The 21375-nt window shown below is 46.7% G+C and overlaps 1 protein-coding gene across 8 annotated transcripts in view; it reads left to right on the top strand.

Annotated features, from left to right (window-relative positions):
• Window positions 1–1511: 1511 nt before the first annotated feature.
• Window positions 1512–21375, top strand: part of SZRD1 (SUZ RNA binding domain containing 1) — a 24574-nt gene continuing 4710 nt past the window's right edge. For 4 of the 8 annotated variants that reach the window (XM_032392843.1, XM_032392839.1, XM_032392850.1 and 1 more), the window contains exons 1-2: window positions 1515–1592; window positions 20312–20361. In XM_032392843.1, the coding sequence (XP_032248734.1) occupies window positions 1542–1592; window positions 20312–20361 (101 nt within the window). In that variant the 5' untranslated portion in view covers window positions 1515–1541. Of the gene's footprint in view, window positions 1593–20311; window positions 20362–21375 lie in introns of all 8 variants that reach the window. The other 4 variants (XM_032392889.1, XM_032392869.1, XM_032392879.1 and 1 more) reach the window with 3 other exon arrangements.

The raw sequence follows: 21375 nt of genomic DNA, 5'->3' as shown, positions 1-21375 counted from the left end.
AATATTAGTTACATTTTAGAGTTGAGCTGCTAGTGGAATATCCATGTGGAGATGCCAAGAAGAAGCCTAGCTATATGAATCAAAAACACCAGGGGAGGTCAGGGCTGGAAATCAACTTTGGGAATCTTTAGTGTTCAGTGGGTGGCTCACACCATGAGCGTTTAGGTAAAAACGACTGACTGAGGACACACCCAGAGATGATCCATATTTCAGAGACAGGAAATCATGAAACCAGAGAGTTAGTAAGCACGTCACTTTAACTTCTAAGGACTAGTAACATTTAATACATGACTGCAGTTTATAATAATAATTATTAGGAATACAATTGCAAAAATTCTCAACAGGAAGCTGTTACTTTAGGAAGATTAAAGGCATGCTAAAAACATGAGAAGAAACACATTCCAGGTTAGACAATTTGATTACAACAGCTAAATGCAACACTACCAAATGACAGGGTTTAAATACTTAGAGGCTTATAGGAACACATCGGTGAGAATAAAAATACATGATGTTTATTTTTCCTTTGTTTTTGTGTTTTGGGAAACAACGGATGATTAGAGAATTTCAAGTCTTCTTAGGGAGGCAAGACACCCTTATAATGATAATAGCTAACCTTTGGAAGTCTTACTGCCGGTCAAGCACTGTCCCACGCTTTTCCGCATAGTAACTAGTTTAATTCTGACGGTCTACCTTTGAAGCGTCTACTACTACTATTATCTCTGTTTTGTACACTCGGGGAAACTGAGGCACAGACACCGTAAGTTACCTAAGATCACAGGATCTTGTTCGAGTTGGAAGCGTCCGAAGTCGAACTTTAAAGTTGAAGGTCTCTACCTCTGTGATGGAGAAAAATAAAACAGGAATACCGTTTAGGAAGACGCGTAAGTAAACTTTTAAGGAAATGCTAATGTATGTATCTGTTATTAACGACTCAGGACAACTCTAGTAGTGCTGGTTGTCCAGCTCGGGTGCCAGTATTATCAACTAACGATGTTTTTACTGAGGATCCAAAGGAGGGTTAAGAGATGCTTGTAATACTGCTTTATGTGCAAGAAAAACTAAAAAATTTCCACCCTATCACACAGAAATAATAGAATGTCTTATGCATCAGCAGATATTTTTCAACCTCTGGTGAGGTATAAAACGTTTTCAGAACGTTGAAGAAAACGTAATCTGCAGTTTATAAAGATTACGACTCACTTAAAAAAAAAAGTTTTCAGTGATTGCCTGCCCTTAGAAAACATGGCTCCAAAGAACACACTTTCCGTACTCAAGACGATGACTTCACAGGGGCTCTCCCACTCAGTACGAGAGATAACGCGTTGCCCTTAAGAAAAATGGCAACTTTCTGGTTTCTCTGCCCTTTTCCAAGATGGCTTTCTCGATGCTAGTGAGCCCTGGCCTGCATTGTGCCTCTTCCGGGCTTGGCAAGGGGCGGGGTCCATTGAGTAAAGCCTTGCGTGCCGGCGCCCGCGACGGAGGCGCGTTTCAGGGCGCAGGCGCGGGGAGGGGGTGGGGGAGGAGGGAAAGCGGCGAGTAAGATGGAAGATGAGGAGGTCGCTGAGAGCTGGGAGGAGGCGGCAGACAGCGGGGTAAGGAGGAGCCGCCGCCGCGGGGCAGGGCCGGGCGGGACCTGGCGTGAGGGAAGCCTCCGGGGAGCGGGCCTGGGGATGGTTCTCCCCAAGGCAGGGCCCCACACGCCGGGCCGGGGGTGGAGGAGAGGCCCCCGGTCCCTGAGCGCCGTGAAGGCCTCTTAAAGGGGCCGCGTTCCATTTCTCCCTCCACCTCCGCCTGGTGCGCCTTCCTCTGTACCCCCGACGTGCGCGTCACCCAGGGCGCCCCACCCGCCACCCAGGGCCTCTTTTCCTGGCCCCCGCGCCTGCTCGCTTGTCCCGGGACTCTCTGACCCTTCCTCTCCTGTCGCCGCCCCCCCCCGCCCGAGGCACCATTTTAAAGTTCATGTGCTCTGATGAGGAGCGACATACCATGTGTCGGGGGGGGGGGGTGCTGCGCGGACCGGGGCGGCGTGCCGGGCTCCGGAGAAGAGCTGCGGCGGGCAGGAGGGGAAATTGAGTCGTCTCTGGCCCCCTCCACTCTTTGCTAAAATCCCCTATTGCTTTGCGCCTTCCGCCGCTGTGGGCGAGTCTGGGGTTTTTTTCTCTTTCAGTTTTACTCTGAGAGCCCGTTGCAGGCGGGTCTCCTGGGGACCCCGCCGGAACAACCGAAAGCCCGGCGGGCAGCGCCTCTCCCCGGGGAACCACCCGACGATCTGAGCCCCGGGCGAAGGTCTCGGAGAGTGCTTGCGATTTGTAAAGTAGCCACATTCCTGGGAGAGGAGGGGGTGGAAATGGACCGTTCGATTTTGCTTTTGGAGTTTCTGTTTGACTCCCAGAAGCTGTAGGAAAAAATAGCTTATCCCAAGCTGGAACAGCCGGAATCAATTCTATTAGGTTTGTGATTAATTTGGATCTTCTCAGAGTTTGTGGTTCTGTGGCGACCCTCATGAAGATGGGGAGATGGCCTTTTGGCCTCCCCGTGTTCGTGTCTGTTCAGTGCTGGCTCGAGTGACAGCCAGCTTCAAGGTTTATGTGTTGGGAGTGGGGCGTGGAGAGCCGAGTATAGCAGGGTAAAACAGGAGCTGGGGGTCCCCGCCCCCCCCGCCCAAGCGCCTTTGAGGGTGCTCGTTAGAGCTGGAAGAGGCCAAGAAATTGACCCTCGCGGCAGTGGGTGTATCTCTGCGGGAATGTTGAAACTTGGCTTCGCTTCGAAGTTTTTTCCTGTGGTTCAGCATTTCTTTCAGGGTGTTTATGTTTTTCCACTTAGCGTAATTAAGGTTTTGAAGAAGTAATTCGTTCAGAAGGTGTTTGGTACAGTTCTTATGTGCTGACCATCTTCCTTGGATTTTGACTTGAGTAAGGAGACCAATTGAAAGATTTTGTATGGAGCAACAGGTGTCATCTGGGTATTTATTCAACAAACATTTTTTAGTGTCTCTATGTGCAGGGTAGGCAGTGTGCTTAGCAGTGACTTTGTGCCAGAGAATGCAAAATTTCCGGGTACAGGCATTTTATTGCCTACCACTAATATGAGTGCATCATTCAGACACCCTTCACGTACAGCCTCCTGCAGAGAAGCCTGGCCTGCAATTTGAGTGACTCAAATGATAAGTTGCTTGAGCATCTTGGCCTTTCTTTGATTTTTCTCACCTGTTTACAAGGGACATGAGTATTTCATGTTAAAGAAGAAGAAAATGAAAAGAATGAATGCAGGATTCAGAAATTGGGGATTACTTTTGTTTTTCAGAACGTGAAATTCACTTAGGGATCAGCTAGCCCAGTCTCAAATTTTACAGCTGAATGAACCCCAGGGATATAAGATTTAACTTAGATCTTTCTGATGCTTTCGGTGTTCTTTCTACTGTAAAGCCCTTTAAAACTGCCAGGTACAAAGATGGAACCCAAACCTTGCCTTGTTGACGTAATGAGTGGTAACTGCCAAAATGTACGTTTCTTCTATATCTTTTAATTGAACCATTGAAGTAACCTGTAGAGTTAATTGTTCTTTTATAAACAAGGAAACTGAGGTTTAGGGAGTAACCTGTCTTGCTCAAGGTCACACAGATAGTAAGTAGGGAGCTGGGATTTGACACCAAGCCTGTCTGACTCCAAAGCAGGATTCAGTCTGTAGCATTTTGCTGTCTCTTTACCTGGGACCTGGGGAAGACTTGGGAGTTGGGCATTACCTTCCTTTTTTAATATGTTTGCTTTGTGCTTATATTTGAAAACTCTCTTGAATTTGATTCCCTTTTTGAATTTCACAAAGGGTTTTGTAGATGTGCGCTTTTGTGGGAGGGGAGCCAGGGAGGGGATGAAGCACTATGTCCACATCACTGGGAAACCAATGCACTGTACATGTCTTTCAGATGTAGCCGGTTGCATCTGTAAGTGTTAGCTTCTGTTTATCCTGTCTTCCAACTGATACATAGTAATGAGTGTTAAGTACCCACCTGTCCAAAGAAGCAACCTGGATGGTGAGAAGACTAGCAAATGGGGGTTGGCTAATTTCTAAAGTGAACACTCTAACTTTATATAATCTGGAGGTAGTTCTGATCCTTGAAAGTAGAGGCTTTTGGTGATCCCTGCCGTCATCACCACAAAAAATTTTGACATCATGCTGGAATGTCTTAGGTGTCAATACATCTGAGGTCATTTTTTCTTGCATATCTTCAAAATACTCAATATTGAGTGCTATTGTGTCATTCTAGGAAGGCTTTGAGAAACACTCCAGATGTTCTGTAAATAGGCTGCTTTTTGCTTTTAGTATGGTGAACACTGACCTAATACAGAATTGTTCCTTTGCCTGTTTCCTCCCAAGGAGTTACATCCCCAGTCAAAGGACAATTCAAGGAATATAGCTTACATTCCGCTAAGGAAATGCTTCTTTAAAAATACACTGCCTTTGGGAGAAATGAAAATATAAATTGAGTTAATGTTGATTCAAACTCTAAATTCTGTCCTTTGTCTTAAGCACATTTCAGGGGACAAATAGAGCATTTTGTAATTGGAAGACATCTTTGTGCTCCAGGAAAGAAAAATCAGATCAACAGTTTGCTCAGTTTCTGATAGTTTGAAGTCTTACATATTCATTTCTGATAGTTTGAAGTCTTACATAGACAAAAAAAAAGACATGACCTAGTCCATCTTGTAGGTAATGGGTTAATCTGATCCTAAGGGAAGATAGATGGTACACAAATGGAATTATACTTATTATAATGCATTGGCAACCTCTCTGATTTCTTTGCATTTCAAAAGTTGCATTTTGTTTTTGGCAAGGGCAAGTCATATAGCTAATTGAAAGAAAATATATCTTAAGTTAAAGGATGACTGGTCTTCTGGACTAGAATTCAAATTTATGTTTACTTTTTACCCTCTTTGAGCCTCTAAACATGCCCCATCAGTGATGCTGGGTGGCATACAAGTCTCCTGTAGGAAGGTGTCAGTAAACACTGAAAACTCTTACTGTGTACCAGGCACTGGCTGGAGGAGTCAAATGGGCAAGGCAGCACTTTCTTTGGAAGAGGCATAGATGGGATACCATGGCTGGGATCAGAGACAGTCCTGTAGAGAAGGTGATGATTCAAAGGACCACTAGAATTAAGTTGTTTTAAGTCTGGGAGAGGTGGGTAGAGTGTAGGGCCAATGTGCATATAGGCAGCAAGAGAAGAATGTGCTGCATTGGGAGAGCTACAAATACTCAAATACTTCCTTCTGGCTGTAGGGTAGGGAGTTGGCAGGGCTGAATGGAAACAGATGAGGCCAGAAAGGTATGCAGGGGCCAGATCTGGAAGGGCCTCGTTGTACTTGGTCCTGGGGAGCTTGCACTTTGTCCTGAAGCTTTGAAGGCTTTTTGTTTTGTTTTGTTTTAAGCAGAGTGGTGACATAGATTTTAATTTAAGAGGTAAGAACTTTGATTAACTTCTTATTCTTTAGAGAAGAGGCCATTCTCCCCGAAGCATGGCTTCTACCTCACTTTGATGCCCTCAGCACTTCCTGTAACTGCTGTCATTATGGAATATTTACAGTGGCTGTGGGTAGTGGGCAAATAACAGTTATTTTGGAGCTACCTGGTGCTGATTTCTTTGTCTATCCCTATAGTAAAGAAGGCATTTAAGACTTGTGGTATGAGAAAGCACAAATCCCCGTGTACTCTGCCTAAAGGAGCCATTTCTAAGCTATTCCGATCTTTCTGGGAAGATTGGGTCCTAAGGACTGTGATGTGCTCAGTGCTGACTTTCTATAAAGCAGTTGGCCAGTTTAGACATGATCATGCTGTGAGCAGTCTGTCCCTGCGACTCTGGAAAAAGATCTGTTTTACTACGGTTTCAAAGAAGGTACGATAATGAGCTTTTCACTATAACTTCTCAGCTCTTTTCATTGAGGCTGCATGGGGCGCCTGTTACCAGCATGCTCTGGGTGTTTGAGAGAGCTGCCATGGTTGCTGTGGCCTGGAAATTCAGGCAGTCACAGGCCTTCTTACTTTTCCTTATACAACAGGAGAGAACTTAGTGTATCCCTCTGAAGCTTTCAGTAAATTCCTACAAAGAGAAAAGTCACTGCTGTCTGGATCTGATGACTTAAACGTGTTATTGGGGCCAGCCCTTTCTTTCCAGTTCTCACCTTTATACTGCGGTGGCTTCCCCACAGTAATATCCCTTTCTGGCTGTACCAGGTAGAAGCCTTCACAAGGTATGGTGTGTTCTTTCCTGCACACTTGCCCCACAGGAGTAGAAATTTTTTTTCTGTTGGGACAGTTACTGACTTGTTGGTTTCCTAGGAGAAGACTGAGTTTAGCTACTTATAGCTGTGGCCAAAATACAGAATGCATTTTTTTTTTTTTTAAGTAGTAACCATAGAGATTTCTCTTGCTGAAGTGTTTTTAACTGCTAGCCTCTGCCAAGCATCCTTCTCTTTAACGTTCAGCTCTCTGCAGGATGTTTGATGGGAAGATAGAGGTTAAGACCCACCACCTCAGAAATTAGACAAATCCTGACCTCAGTCCTTATGTAGATACAGAATCTTATCCCTGAGGGTAAGACATTTCAAAATGTCCTTCCCAGGGCACCTGGGTGGCTCAATTGGTTGGGTGACTGCCTTCAGCTCAGGTCATGATCCTGCAGTCCCGGGATCAAGTCCCACATCACATCAGGGCTCCCTGCTCAGCGGGGAGTCTGCTTCTCCCTCTGACCCTCCCCCATCTCATGCTCTCTCTCGCTGTCTCATTCTCTCTCTCAAATAAATAAATAAATAAATCTTAAAAAAAAAAGTCCCTCCCAGTAAGTCATCCTCTCCCCACACCCAAAACTCTTGCCCTTATAAAATGAACACAGGAAATAACAGTCATTCCTTTTAAAGGAATAATATGTACGTTGAAATTGCATTCTTTAGGGTTGTGATCCTTAGATGAGATTGTACGGGATAGTTATGACTCGAATCTGGAAAGGTCAGGATTGTCACCACTCTTCCTAGACCATGAGAGCCAAATTCCCAGCCCTCATGCTCTGGCCTTCTTGGCTTATACAGGCATTTGTGACCCTCCAGCTGTCAGTTCTGTTTTTGCTACCTGGCTGCACGACTCGCTGGTGAATGGACTCTGACCATAAGCCTGCAAACTCCCAAATCCCACGGGCCCCTTTTGGAAGGGCTTGTTAGATAGCATCTTAAGGGCTCACTACAGGCTGGGTGGAGTACATTTGTACGTTCATCTTCCCAATCAGTCTCCGTGACCTATTGACGTGGAGGTGTTTTTATTCCTAGTGTCCAGGAGAGGAAATCACTTGGTGGATCTCAGCTCAGCTATTGGCATCCTGAGCCCACACTCTCAGGGAGCATTCTGGACTGTTTGTTTACCTTTGCTTTTCAGCAGATAATTAACCAGTTAAGTGCCTTAGGATATTTAGTTGCTAGTTCCTTTGAGGTAGTTACTTGTCTCACCTGGGATTGACCTTCTGCCTCTGTAACCTGATGGTGAGGTACTAAATTTCCTGTCCGAGAAACTCGAATTTGGTTCTCGAGAGCTAAGAGGATGCTGCTGCTGTGTGTTGTAACACTAAAAACAGTGAACACTGATGGCAAGTGACATGCTGGTTGAAATCTTGATCATAAGTGGGAAATAACTTTTTAACATCTGGGCAGGTGAAAAGAGATAATATAAATAAGTTTTGCTCAGATCTCTTGAGAAGATTTAATAACTCTGCCCACTGTCTTAAGGATCCCTGTATCTAGTTGCAAACTGGCAGCTCTTGGGTATTCAGCCTATATACTCTTTGGGATGCACATTTTTTTTTATATATTGAGTTTGAATGCCTTTACCTGGGTCTTGGTTGCTCTCCTCTCCTCTCCTCTGGAGTCCACACTTTATGTATTGTGTAACCTCTTGTGTTCTGTCCTGCTGGCTTTATTGGCTTGGTCCTGGAGGCATTGTGTTTGCTGCCCGTGCTTAGTACCATGATTCTAACTAGCCTTTGATGACATTGCCCTTGGGTGTTTGGATAAACCCTCGTGGTGGTGTAGAGGGGAGGTAAGAATGATTTTGTGCCATTCCCCGGAGTCCAAATGCATATTTCCTTTCGGAGAGGAGCCTTTCTGTCTTCTTTAATAAAAGGAAGAAAGAGTAGGTCACTTCTGCCAGTTAGTGACCCACTTACTCTGTCCATGGCAATAATAACAAAAGTCAGAAGGCTAGGCTAAGTGTTTAGGTGCCAGGTCTGGTTTTTGGGCAAATCACTGCCTATCTTTCTCTCAGCTTCATTTTCTTCTTTTGTAAACTTAGGTTAATAAAATCTTGCTTTGCCTGATGGTAAGAGCTGAGTGAAGCACTTAGTAAAGCATCATGCAAAGGCAGATGTCAGGGCACAGAGTGCCGTTGCTGTGAACGGGAGGACGTTGTTCTCCAGCTCCCCAGCCACTCCAGTACAGCCTCTGTCTGGGAAGAGTGGGAAATTCCTGAGACTGGCTGAGGGGTCTCTTTTATTGCTGCGCCTGAGGACTAATACACTCTTTTCTGTACAAGTTGGAAGGGAAAAACAGTAATAAACTTGGAGAAAGGGGAGCCCCGTTAGATTCTACCCACTATTTTATTCCAAGGACAGGGCTCACCACCATTACTCCTACTGCTGCCTGTTCTGCACCTTTAAAGGAAAGGGTTGCATGGATTCCCGCCCCCTCCCCCCCCCCTCCGCCCCATGGAGCCCCTTTGAAGAGGTACTGGAAGCAGAAGGAAACAGTGTCTCAACATGGCAACTCAGTTTCTGAGATGTATCCAGCTTGAGATACATCTAAATTGTAAGGCTTGTTCTCTGTTGAAGAATTACTTCTTTTTGGGTACCTCTTCACAGATTTAATATCTGGACTTTGTTGTGATGGGCCACTGCTATAGTCCTTCCTTAGGAACCCTGAGCTTGCACTGACCTGGCCTGGGGTGTAGGGGAGGCAGGTTGGTGTTCCCTGTCAGCCTTTATCCTGCTTGGTAGTTCCTGTGGCCACCCACTAGCCAGCTCCTGAACCTTTTTGCTTCCTCTCTTGAGATTTAGGGTTCAGTTTTGTCACTTACTAGTTGAGTGGCCTTAGGCAAGTCATTTAACCTCTGAGTGTGTAGCAAGGCTGCTGTACATCCCTTGGATTGTGCTGAGTCTGAGAGGCGGTGAAGGGAGGGCACAGTGCCTTCCTTACACGAACCTGCGGCAGGTGCTTGGAGAATGCTGCTGCGGCCACCACTGCTGAGAAAGGCCTACAGCGGCCTTAGCTCTTATTTTGTTTTTTGTTTTTGTTTTTGTTTTTTAAATAGTTATTTATTTGAGAGAGAGAGAAGATGAGAACGAGTGGTGGGGAGGGGCAGAGGGAGAGGGAGGGAGAGAGTCCCGAGCAGATTCCACGCTGAGCGTAGAGCCTGACTCAGGGCTTGATCTCACGACCCTGAGCCAAAACAGAGTTGGACGCCCAACCAGCTGTGACATCCAGGCGCCCCCTTATAGCCTTAGAATATGGATGGTGTTGCTGCCTTTGGACCCAGATAGACCCATTTCAAATTCTGGCTCCACTCCATACTAGCTATGGAACCATGGCCTAGTTAAATAACCTCTTGGAATCAGTTTCTCAATCATTTGTGAAATGGGAATATATCTCTAAAATCCTGTTTCAGGGGCACCTGGGTGGCTCAGTCGGTTAAGCATCTGCCTTCGGCTCGGGTCATGATCCCGGGGTCCTGGGATTGAGCCCCATGTCAGGCTCCCTGCTCAGCGGGGAGCCTGCTTCTCCCTCTGCCTCTTCCCCTCCCCCTCCTTGTGCATGCTGTCTCTCTCTCTCAAGTAAATAAATAAAATTTTTTTTTAAAGATTTTATTTATTTATTTGACAGAGACACAGCAAGAGAGGGAACACAAGCAGGGGGAATGGGAGAGGGAGAAGCAGACTTCCCACAGAGCAGGGAGCCCTATGTGGGGCTCGATCCCAGGACTCTGGGATCACAACCTGAGCCGAAGGCAGACGCCCAACGACTGAGCCACCCAGGCGCCCCAATAAATAAAATCTTTTTAAAAAATTATATTTCTAAAATCCTGTTTCATAGGATGGTTCATTAATTCATATGTTGGGTACTATTTTAGGCACTATGGACAACTGTAGTGAATGAAGTTTCTTCTCATAAAGCTTGCTTTCTAGTGGAGAAAGATGGACAGTAAAACAATGTTCTATACACATACACAATGAAGAAAAATAAAACAGATAAGGAGCATAAAAAGTGACTGGCAGAAGTGCCATTTTGGGGGGGGCGGTCAGAGAAGGCCTCTCCATAAAGATAGGCAGAGAGACCAGGAAATAAGAAAGCAAGTGTGCAGACGCTGATGGAAGTGCATTTCGGGCAGAGGGAACAGCAAGTGCAAATGTCCTGAGGCTGGAGCATGCTTGTTTTATCTGAGGAACAGTGGGGGCTAATAGCGCAGAGTGGTAGGAGAAGAAGTCAGAGGTAGCAGGGAGCCAGATCCTGTAGAGGCTACTAGGCCATGGTGGGTATTACTTTGAAATAGGAAGCTATGTGAGGGTGTTGAGCAGAGACTGACTTGGTTTGTTTTTTGTTTTTTTTTTAAGATTTTATTTATTTGCGAGAGAGAGAATGAGAGACAGCATGAGAGGGAGGAGGGTCAGAGGGAGAAGCAGACTCCCTGCCGAGCAGGGAGCCCGATGCGGGACTCGATCCAGGGACTCCAGGATCATGACCTGAGCCGAAGGCAGTCGCTTAACCAACTGAGCCACCCAGGCGCCCCCTGACTTGGTTTTTAAAAGGATCATTCTGGCTGCTGTGTGTAAAATAAACTGTAGGGGCAAGAGTAGAAACACAGACTGATGAGAATGCTATTTCAGCTGTCCATTCAAGGGCTATGGTAATTTGGACCAGGGAGGTCATAGCAGCAGAAGTGTTGAGAAAATTCAGGACGTGTTTTGGAAGTAGAATCAATAAATTCTGATGTGGGGTATGAAAGAGGCATCAGAGTTGACTCCAGAGTATTTGGCTGAGCTGCGAGAAGACTGGAATTTCTGAGATGGGCTAAGTGGAGGAAATGTGGGAGAAGCAGACTTGGGTGAGTGAATGAAATCAAGAGTTTGGTTTTGGACCTGGTAAGGTTAGGTCCCTTGTGAAATCAAAGTGGGCATATCGAGTCAGCAGTTGTATATCGATGTCTATAAAGCTGTGGAGGGGCGCCTGGGGGGCTCAGCCGGTTAAGCATCTGCCTTCAACTTGGGTCATGGTTCCAGAGTCCCCAGATTGAGTCCCACGTCGGGCTCCCTGCTTAGCGGGGAGTCTGCTTCTCCCTCTCCCTCTGTTTCTCCCCCCCACTCATGCTCACTCCCTCTCTCAAATAAATAAATAAAATCTTAAAAAAAAAGAAAAAGAAAAAACTGTGGAACTAGATGAGATCACTGAATAGGCCAGCGGAGCTACAGAAGAGGAGAGGTGCAAACTCTCCAACCTCGGGAGGTCTGGATAGGAAGAGGAGCCTATCCTGTTGCAAAAGAAATCAAATACGGGGTGTGAGAGGAGCTATCAGGGAGGTAGGAGGAGACTGTGGGAGGTGGGATCTGGGAGGCTGGTATAGAAGATGCTTTAAGAGGGGCACCTGGGTGGCTCAGTCAGCTGAGTGTCCAACTCTTGATTTCAGCTCAGGTCATGATCTTAGGGTGGTGGGATTGAACCTCGTGTCAGGCTCTGCACTTGCCGTGGAGCCTGCTTGGGATTCTCTCTCTCCCTCTGACCCTCCCTTCCCCCCCTAAAAAAAAAAAAAAAAGAAAGAACATGCTTTAAGGAAGGAGTTTTGAGCAGTGTTGGATGATGCTGAGAGGTTGAGTGAAGCGAGGATGTAGAATTTACCATTGAATTTGGCAGCAGTGGAGGTCTTTGGTGACTCCGACAACAGCAGCTTCAGAGCTAGTTTGACACTAGGTGTGAGTGTTACTCAGAGCTGGGTCTGGACCAAACATTGGGCACTGGGTAAGTGCTAGTTGCTGTCATGCCAAAATGACAGGACTCACCAGAGTAGGTTTTGCACATCAGTAAACAACATGCCCCTTGGGTCCCTAAGGAATTAAGTTGCTAGTTGCTGAAAGATTAAATGTGTAACAGATAGATACATCTTATTCTAAAGTTAGATCTCAAGCAGTGTTGTCCAAGGAAGTGCCATGCAAGCCACACATGTAATTTAAAACTTCCTCAAAGCCACATTTAAAAAGTAAAAAGAAATAGGTGGGATTAATTTTAGTAGTTTTTTAAAGTTTTATTTATTTAAGTAATCTCGACACCCAACAAGTGGGGGGAGGGTGGCTCAAACTCACGACCCTGAGAACAAGGGTCGCGTGCTCTACCCACTGAGTCAGCCAAGTGCCCCTAATTTTAATATTTTAAACGGAATGCAGTATACCCCAAATAGTATCATGTCAGCATGTAAGCAATACTGATAATAGGTTAATGAGCTATTTTACACTATTTTTGGACTAAGTCTGGGAAACCTGCTGTGCATTTGGCGCTTACAGCACAGCTCAGTTGGGACTGGCCACGTGTGGTGGCCACTGGACTGGGGGGCGTAGCTGGAGAGTGTGCCCAAAGGATTTCCTCTTCCTGGGCAGGTGCGGAGAGATCCTGAAAGCCCCAGTGAACTTGGGAAGGAAAGCAGGAAGCAGTTTTCCTTTCCAAGGAAGTAAGAATTGTTTTGTCTTTACACACACTCCGCCAAAGCCCTTCAGGGTTTTCTGGTGCCCCTGGTTTCTTCAGATTCTTACCTTGCTGGCCCAGTGAGGTATAGCCGGCTTTCTGCAGCAGCTTTTTGAGTAGTGTTCATACCAGCTAATAACAGCCATTGCCTGCTGCAGCTCAAGTAATCTCAGAAGTTTTTTAGTTTAAGAAATCTCTTATTTGGGGTCCCTTTCCTTTTTTTCCTTTCCTTCTCTTCATGTTTTCATCTTTCCCCTCGATTTTTTTATACCCCTCCCTTTTCCTTGACACTTTTGTTCTTTAGGTCTCTGCAGTTTTCCCTGACTCCTCATTGCAGGATCGCTTACTCTCCATTTCTCTTCCAAAAACACTGTTCGTACAGCTAATGTAGCAGCTGTGGTTCCCTGATCTGTCTTCTCCCTCCTGGTTGGGCTCTCCTCTTCAACGATGATTGCCTGACCTCTGGGGGTCCAGCATCTGGCACATCTCCTACCTTATAGTAGGTTTTCCACAAATGCTTGTGTCCAGCTTTTTGTCACAGTGAAGCAAAAGGACACCTTTGAGATACATTAGCAAAGCATGGACTTCCTTAGGGAGGGAATTTTAAAACTATATCCTGTGCCCCCACAGTAACCCACTTAAAGTGGAATCTTTTTCCTTGCTAACGGAATAACAGAATGGAGGAGTGTTTTGTGGGAAATAGAACCTTCCAATACACTAATGTGTCTGTATTAAAAAGGCAGCCAATGAATTCATGGCCTTGATGGTCTTGTGTCTCAGCTTCTGAATGCTGACTTTTTAAAGATTTTATTTTATTTATTTTAAATAGATCTTTGTTTTTGTTTTTTAAGATTTTATTTATTTTGACAGAGAGAGGGAGAGAGCACTGGGGGGGGGTGGGAGGGAGAGGGAGAAGCAGACTCCCATCTGAGCAGGGAGCCCGATGCAGGGCTCGATCCCAGGACCCCAGGATCATGACCTGAGCCGAAGGCAGACGCTTAACGAACTGAGCCACCCAGACGCCCCTGTTTTTAAAGATTTTATTTATTTATTTGACAGAGAGAGAGAACAAGTAGGCAGAGAGGCAGGCAGAGGGAGAGGGAGAAGCAGGCTCCCCGCTGAGCAGGGAGCCCGATGTGGGACTCAATCCCAGGACCCTGGGATCATGACCTGAGCCGAAGGCAGCCGCTTAACGGACTGAGCCATCTAGGTGCCCCTAAAGATTTTATTTTTAAGTAGTCTGTATACCCAGAATGGGGTTCGAACCTACTACCCCGAGATCAAGAGTCACATGCCCCACTGACTGAGCCAGCCAGGCATCCCACCTTTCGGGGTTTTTTTTTGACTTAACCAATAGTGTTTGCCCAGGAGTTGAGTTAATGTTTTGATCTTGACGGTGATCCTGAATGAAGCATCGCTTCAGAATCAAACCCAGCGTGGTAAGACTTTGGGGGCTTCCCTCCTTGGAGTTCGCCAGAGGCGGTAGAGTAAGCACTGTCACTGTCACACCGCTGATGGAGAGAAACAAGGCAGGCGGGCAGAGTTGGTGGGGGGCTCAGTCCGTTCGGTTAAGCGTCTGCCTTCAGCTCAGGTCATGATCTCCGGTTCCTGGGATCGAGCCCCACATCGGGCTCCCTGCTCAGTGGGGAGCCTGCTTCTCCCTCTCCCTCTGCCCCTCCCCTGCTCAGCTCATTCCCTCTCTCTCCCTCTCTGAAATAAATGAATAAAATCTTAAAAAATAAAATAAAATTGTTGAAAACAAAAAACCAAGAGTTGGGGTGGGGCTGGTTTGGAGAAGTGTCTGTGGATTTGAAAGGGCCAGTGGTGTGCTCTGAAAGTACGGAGACCTTTTTATCTGATAGTTTTAAACCAGATTTTGCTGGCTCTAGCTGTGAATTCTTGTGTTTCACTCCTAAGTGAAATTGGGGCCCTTGTAAGAACAGGCAGAATCTCATGCAGATGTGTGGTATGGGAGACATAGGTGCCTTGCTGGGGACACAGGAGGGAGTGGATGCTGGGGTCGTGCCCAAGATTTAGAGAGATCAGGCCCAGCCTGGCGCTGTCGCTGGTGCTGGGAGTTCAGGGCCAGACGTGTTGGAACGAAGGCCTGCTTTCTCCTCCTTCCCAGCATCTCCTTCTGTGCTTTTTTCTGAAATGGTGGCATTGTGTTCATCAGGACCTGTCAGGCTTCAGTTCTGAGAGAAACCCTGTATGTGGGGTTCCTGTCTCTTTTTAGATTCCACCCAGTGTCTGTCTGCAGATATGTGCTCCCCCGTTTGGGGTAACTGCACAAGACCAGACAAACCTGTGGTACATGGTCACAAAGAGTCCAAAACCAGTCGTTATTCCTTGAATTTGAAAGTCAGAAAATGTCATCTTCTGAAATGGAAACGGACAAAGAGAAGCAGATTATCTGAGAAGAGTCACTTAAATAGTAACTTCTGCTGATAAGAGGTTATTTCCTAACTCGGAGCCAGGAATCTCCATTTGATACAAGATTTCTTGAAATCTTAGGACTTGTGTTGATTGTGTTGGTGACCAGGGATTCTGGTTATCAGAGGAGGGATGCAGTGGTGGAGCAGGATAGTCCGCTCCTTTGGCACTATGGTGGGGGGTGGGGGGGGACAGCAGAAGGTCAGGCACCAGAAAGGGTGGACACCCCCTCCACCCCAGTGTAGCAGAGGAGGATTTGGGTTTGTTCACTCTGTCTCTTGTGAGTTTGGCTAGTTTGAATCAGTCCCCCAGGGCTTCATCACCCCTAGGTAAACCGATAGTCTGTTTCTTGAATGTTCAGGCCTGAGAGTACAGCTGTGGCTGAGCTGTACTTGCTGTACTTTGCACCAAGGCCCAGAGCAGCCCAGTTACTGCTCTTCTTTGCCTTTCTGCCTCTTCTCTCCGCTTCCCACTTTTGTTTTTTCCTTTCTCATCCACCTCTTACTGCTAATTTGCCTCCCCTTGCAGATTCATCCCTATCCTCTTTGTCTCCTTTAATCCTTTTGAAGATGGTGGCTGTGTAACAGAGTAGGCTGGGATGTCCCCTTCCCTGCTCTTTCCCTCGTGTGCCTCCGTCCCCCAGCTTTCTGTGGGAGCTCACAAAGACAGTCATTGCAAGGTTAAGGGCATCAGCAGCCAGTGAAGCTGTGCTTCTTCCTCAGGTGAGTGGAATTTGCAGATGTTGCTTCGCTGCACCTGACTTCATTCACTTTGTGGCTGGGGCCTCTCCTTTACCTCCCATAACGGACTGGCCCTGTCCAGAACTACCTTGCTCCCCACTCTGGTTCTTCATGACCTCCTGCCTTCACTCCTTCCTTCTGGTTTTGCTTGTTCTGTCGGACCAAGAAGGGCGTACCTCATTTTGTAGAGATGTAGCCCCACAGGGCAAGTGATCTCCGTATCTGTTAGTAGCAACAGAGCTTTTGCTTAGGTTTTGACCCAAAGAGGAGACCACACCTCTTAGCAGAGCACAGGGCATCATCTTCTGGAGTCTGCTTAGTGCTACTTGACCAAAAATAGCAGCCTTTCCAGGAACAGTCATGGGAAATCAAACTTTTCTTAGCACCTCACCTCTGATAATGCTTATGCCCTAACACCTGCTTGTGTCCTGGTGACCCCTTGTCGCTCCGAGAAGTCATAGAGTGATGAGCTTATATATGGGTTTCTTTCACTACGTGTGGAGTTTGGGCCTCTAACACGGAAATGTTGACCTTGGACCAGGGTTCTGTTCATCCTTATGAAAAGAGAAGCTGCCCTTAGGTGATAGGTTTCTTGTTGGGGCCCACATCTAGATGCTTCCTCACACAGCATTCTGAGGCCTGTTTAATTCCACTGGGCTCCACTTGTCTCTGGAGGAGACAAGCATTCTCCTTGTAGTGCACCCCGTAGGAAAGTTTTGGCTTGGTGCAGCTCTTCAGAGCACGAGACTGAGAGCAGCTCCATTGCAAGGCCTTGTCCAAAAAGAGAATGTTCTGACTCATGATACCTGGACAGACGCCAGAGGGAGCTGCAGCGCTCTCTCCATTTGCTGGCAGGGCACTCCTTAGCGGGGCCAGCTCTGGGCACACTGGTGTCCAGCTGGCCGTCTGGACATGGTCGGGAACAGCTTTCTCCCAAAGCTGTTGGATTTATATCCTATTCTCTAATCTGATGGAAGAATTCCTGCTCAGCTCTGATAAGCCATCCTGCCTGGTGTGATGGAGTTTGATGGGAGCGCTAGTCATTGGAGCGCCACGGAGCAGTGTGACATTCAGGGGAGATGAGGAAGAGATCAGGATCTAATGGCTTTACCATCTCCAGGGGGTTGAGCAGCTGTGGAGCTGTGCCGGCGTTGGGGAGGGCCTCGAAAGGCCGCAGTTCTCGGGCTGCCTCTGTGGTTTACTTTGTGACATTGGGTTTGTTTCTTAACCTCCCAGAGCCACATTCCTTCATCTGACAGAAAGGGGTAAAAGCTCTTTCGTCTATCAGACAGGGGTGGTGTAAACAGAAAATGAGTGTCTGGGGGAAGTGTATTTGACAGCCATAAAGCATTATATTGACGTAAGGCATTATTTTTATTTTTATTTATTTTTATTTTTTTTAAAGATTTTATTTATTTATTTGACAGAGAGATAGAGAGAACACAAGTAGGCAGAGCGGCAGAGGGAGAGGGAGAAGCAGGCTCTCTGCTGAGCAGGGAGCCTGATGTGGGGCTCAATCCCAGGACCCTGGGATCGTGACCTGAGCCGAAGGCAGACGCTTAACCGACTGAGCCACCCAGGCACCCAAGGCATTATTTTTAAAGCCAGCCGTTTAATGTCAGGTATATCTAGTCTGGGGACAGAGGCCCCTTTACTCAGATATGGTCCGTAATGCCCTCTTAAAGGGCTTTTCTCTATCCAGCCTCCATTTGCTGGGCCTGGGCAAATTCTCTATCTTCCCTAAGGCCCTACAGAAAGAAGGAAGCAGTTTGCTCTCCTGAGAGAAACCTGGATGGGACTTCTCACATTCAGCTAAAGTAATGTGTATTTTACCACAATTAAAAAAAAAAAAAATTGACTCAAGTATTAGCCCATTTGCCTAAATGCCTTATTTGGCTATAGCATAGTGATATGAAAGTGAGAGTTCATGTAATGAAGTTTAAAAATGTAGAGCTTTCCCATAAAAATCTTGAATTTGTTTTTTCCTAAAATAGCAGCTCTGGCCATGTCAGCCAAGGCTCTGCTGCCTGTCTGTAGGCAGGGCCAGTGCCCTTTGGTGCCTTGCAGCCCCTTCAATTCCCCACTGTGCTCCCTGCAAAAGGGGTTTGGGTTCCTTGCCTGGCCCATGGAGGCATTTGGTTCTGACCCTGTGTGAGGGCCTCTAAATCCCACAGATGGTAGACCTTGCATTTATGATGGAGAAACTTGAGTAAGAAGTGTCATTTTCAGGTGGGAACAAAATGATACAGTATGGAGCTTTAAAACTAAGTTATTTGTGGAAAGCCCTTACATGGTAACAGGCTTTAGACTAATGTGAGACATAGGATCTACTCAGGCTATACCACCGGTATTAATAAAAAAAATTTAGAAGAACTGCAATTCTGATAAGACAGTGCTGTGAGCCTAGACTCTCTGCGCGTCTGTCAGTTCCCAGAAACCTCCAGGTCATGCCCGTACTCTCAGTGCACCTTTGCCAATCAGTCATCAAACAGTTGTTGAGTGTCAGCATGTATCCTAAGCTTGAATGAGAGGTCTTCCATCTGGTGGCTTCCTAGCCCCTCCCCAGAGTTGATGGGACCCTCAGAATACAGTCTGTTGTGCTTGCCCCTAAATATATGTTGGGTAGGTGATAAAAACAAAAGCTGTTAAACACAACTCAGCACCAATCAGAATGAATGTCGGTGTCAGACTGGATTGAAATCTAGCTTCATATGGTGAGTCAAGCTTCATATTGTTTACAGGAGACAAAAGTAAGAAGAGGGAAAGATGAGAAGGAAAAGAGAGAAACATTCTGGGGAATACTAACCAAAAGAAAACTGGCACAGCTTTATTCATATTAAATAATAAATTTTAAGGCAAAGAAGATCATTTCATAATGATAAACGGTAATTTACTAGAAAATAATCTTTGATTCTTTGCATAGTCAATAAACCTAACAAATGAGTAAGAATGTAGAGGTTCTGAACATTATAGTTAACCAGCTTGAACTATACTCATCAGCTGTAGAATAGTCATTTTCAAGACATTTGGAACATGAAAACTGGCTACCCACTTGGCCCTGAGGTGGATCTCAGCAAATTTCAAAGATTTTACTGGCAGTTAAGGCAGTGATTCTTAACATTTTGCAAGTTCTAGACTCCTTTGAAAAATTCCATATATCCTGTAGGTCAAGATTGTCAACTTCAGCACTACTAACATTTGGGGCTAGGTAATACTTCGCTGTGGGGGCTGTTCTGTGCATTATAGGATTTTCGCAGCATAGCGTCCCTGGACTCTACCCACTAGCTGCCAGTAGCACCTCCCCTCTGGCAGGGACATCCAAAAATGTCTCCAGACATCGCTAAATGTTCCCTGGTGGGCAAAGCCAGTCCTGGTTGAGAACCACTGTTATAAGCCTTTTCTTCAGAGAAATAATATAATTTTTCATACACCTTTTCCTACTCCAGTAGCTAAATGTTCTTGTCCTCACTGAGGACAGTTGAGTGGGATGTTTCGTATGAAAAAGCAGTGGGGCAGCCAAGGAGCCTGAAGGTTTGGTCTTTGCCCACGCACAGCTTCCCCCGTCCAGTGTGCGTGAGGGTATGGGAGCATCACAGAGTTCCTGGTGCCGAGGGCCTGAGGGCTCACTGCCATCCAGTTTCACAGGTGTTAGGCTTCTGTTTTGTTCTAGACCTTTGGTTAGGTACCAGTCACAGAGTTCAAGTCCATAACAGTGGGAGAGGAGAGGCTGTAAAATATGTGATACCTGTGCTCATGAAGGAATGGAAAAGGGAGAGCTTAATGTCTTGAGATGAACTGTGTACGGAGTCAGGGAGATTTTACCACGCAAAGGCCGACGTCAGTGTGGGGTTTGCAGGGTCAGTGGAAGTTTGCAAAGGGGAGGCTATTGCGGGCGGGTGGATCAGCATGCTGGGTTCTGGGGCTTAGTAACATCTCAGTGTCACAGTGATGTAAAACAGGAACAGAAGATAAAGGAAGCTAGGGGCGAGGCCTGCTTAGGAGCTTGGACTTAATCTGGCAAGCAATTGAAGGGGTTTCAGTGGGGAAGTGACACAACCAGATTTTTGTGTAGCAAGCTGATTTGAGTGGCTCTGTGAAGGACAGATTGGAGGCCAGGAGACTAGTCGGAAGCTATACAAAGAACCCAGCTGCATGATGAGATCTAGAACTATCACCATGGCCATGGGGATGGAGGGAGATGAACCTTTAGGGAGTCAGGTTCCCAAACCCGAGTCTAGTAAAGGGAGATCTGCATCCGTTACCTCAAAGGGCACAGTAATGTCCCTGCTCAGAGGACACCATCCTTAGCTCTGAAAATAAAGACATAAGTTTTTATCTAAGAGAGATTTTTTTCCACTTTTTATATACATTTTTTTCCTCTAGGAAATAGACAGACGGTTGGAAAAAAAACTGAAGATCACACAAAAGGAGAGGTAAGGCTGCTGTCTGGTCTGAGGGCTCATGCTCTCTGCCAGTTGAGAGCTGGGCAGTCAGTGGTGTTCTCCAGGTGGCCGTTAGGGCTAGCAGGGCAGGTTCCCGAGCGTGTCCCTCCAGGATGTGGTGGCTAGAGGCTTTGAGAGTGAGGCTCGACTGTCGAATCTGCCTTCTAACTTAGTGGGTACCCGGTGTGAGGTGGTCTGGTGGAAAGTGGGGAGGTGACAAGTCAGAAAACTTGGGTTTTAGGCTGGCTCTGTTCCAGTTGCTCTGAGGTTTGGGACAAGCTGTTTTCCCCTCTGGACATCAGTTTCTTTCTCTGTGACATAAAGAGGTTGGACAGATGATTTCTCTGGGCCCTCCATGACGTGGTGGCTGAGGGCATTATGGGGGTATTCTGGAAGAGAAGATTCTCAGAAATTCTCAAAGACCTTTTTAAGGATATTTTCCCCCACCCAGACAGCAGAGAAAGTGGGTTTCAGTGCACGTGAAAGTTGACCTCAGCCGTCTGTCTTTGGACTTAGGTAACCTGTGGGCTTCCCACAGGGACAGTGAAGGGAGGAGGAGGAGAGGACCTCTCTGGACTTGCTTATCATTCCCCAGGGGACGCCAGGGTGCCCTGCCCACCCGCTAGTTTCCTGGCTCCCTGCCTCTGATCAGATTGCTGGCTCCTTGTCTGTCTGCTTGTCTCAGCAACTGCACTGATGTCTGGTTACAGTCCCTTTGCCATGCCATTCCTGTCCCGTGTGGGACTTGTTCCAGTCCCCCAGCCCTTTCCCATCCTGCCAACTGGGGCTCTGAAAACAGGCCCCCCCATAGGCTGTTGGCTTCTGAAGAGAAGCTAGTTGGGGCTGCTCTGGGAAGGGTCTTTGTGGCTGTTGAAGGGCCGTCATTCCTGCCTGGATCCCCTTTTCCCTGGTGGCTTTTGTTTCTCTCCCTTCCTGTGTGGTTTTCCACCTCTCCTTGTGGACACATTGCCCGGTGTGCACATCCACCAGCCTTGGACAATGCTT

This window comes from Phoca vitulina, unplaced genomic scaffold, assembly GCF_004348235.1.
Source record: "Phoca vitulina isolate PV1807 unplaced genomic scaffold, GSC_HSeal_1.0 scaffold2, whole genome shotgun sequence".
NCBI classification, from domain to species: Eukaryota; Metazoa; Chordata; class Mammalia; order Carnivora; family Phocidae; genus Phoca; species Phoca vitulina.
This window is presented reverse-complemented; position numbering and strand designations above follow the sequence as displayed.